The 1,106-nt window shown below is 36.2% G+C and overlaps 1 protein-coding gene across 1 annotated transcript in view; it reads left to right on the forward strand.

The window, feature by feature from the left end:
* Positions 1 to 107: 107 nt before the first annotated feature.
* Positions 108 to 1,106, forward strand: part of LOC101863867 (cytochrome P450 20A1) — an 18,094-nt gene continuing 17,095 nt past the window's right edge. Inside the window, exon 1 of the mRNA XM_005090833.3 lies at positions 108 to 277. Coding sequence (XP_005090890.1) covers positions 206 to 277 — 72 coding nt within the window. The 5' untranslated portion in view covers positions 108 to 205. The remainder of the gene's footprint in view (positions 278 to 1,106) is intronic.

The raw sequence follows: 1,106 nt of genomic DNA on the forward strand, positions 1-1,106 counted from the left end.
TCTCAAAGCGAATCAATAACAAAAAAAGAAAACGAATCAGAAACTAGGTACCTAGTTTTTGGAAAAATTAACCGGAGACCTAGTTTTTGGGCTCGTATTCGGTTATTCGAATAATTTATTCGGTTTCTACCCAGGCCTAATAGCTAGCTGCTGCTGCTGCAGGGAGAGGACGCATCCCGTCATTGATTTGAACACCTGCGTCACAATGTTGGACTTACTGATTTTCGCAGGGACATTTCTTATTGTTTTCCTTGTTGTCATAAAATGGTTCTATCCGGTTCGTATGTTAGATCACTATATTGTTATAATAATATTAGTCTATATTATGTTCTGCCAAGTGCATTTTTTTTTTACTTGATCAGAATCTAGATCTATATTCGCATAACCAACGTCATCGTGCCAGTAGGCCTAGATTTCTATGCCTAGCCTAGACGGTACTGTAAGTACAAAGGCAGGCCAAAGAACAACTTAGTGAGACTGTCAGTTCGCTTACAGGCTGAAGAGAATCCCGCCGGGACGGATGATCACTCCCCCCACCCTCCTTTTCCAAAATATAAGAAAAGAAAACAATCAGATAAAAAAAAAACAAATTAATAGATAACTAAATAGATAAATAGATATGTATATGAATAAATAAGTATATGAACGAATAAGCAAAACAATAATTAATTAATTAACTATTCTTCGTCGAGGTGGAATTAGTCGCTCGACAAATTTCGGACATATGGAGTAGATCTAGGTATCAACTTTGTCATTAAGTCTTTCTCTCGATTTAAAATTTTTTTTTTTATCTTGAATTACCTTGACCTATCTTCCTATACCTGTCTTGAATAGAACACAAAATATTTGCGATTGAAAGAAGGTGGGTTCTCTGTTGTCAAGGATAAAAACAAATAGTAAATGGCCTCCAAGTTTGGTGGCTTCTGAAGCTTGAGTGTCCTTTGAAACTGCACAATTTACTTTTTTTGAGTGTGATTTTAATGAACTCTTTTTTTCTCGCAGTAAAATCCACTCTGAATTCCTTTTTTTTACGGTCATAAAAGGTGATTTCTTCAATTTCAGTTTGTTGACGAGAGCCTGATTTCACAATACCTCCTCCTCCCCCC

Source organism: Aplysia californica, unplaced genomic scaffold (assembly GCF_000002075.1).
Source record: "Aplysia californica isolate F4 #8 unplaced genomic scaffold, AplCal3.0 scaffold00022, whole genome shotgun sequence".
NCBI lineage: Eukaryota > Metazoa > Mollusca > Gastropoda > Aplysiida > Aplysiidae > Aplysia > Aplysia californica.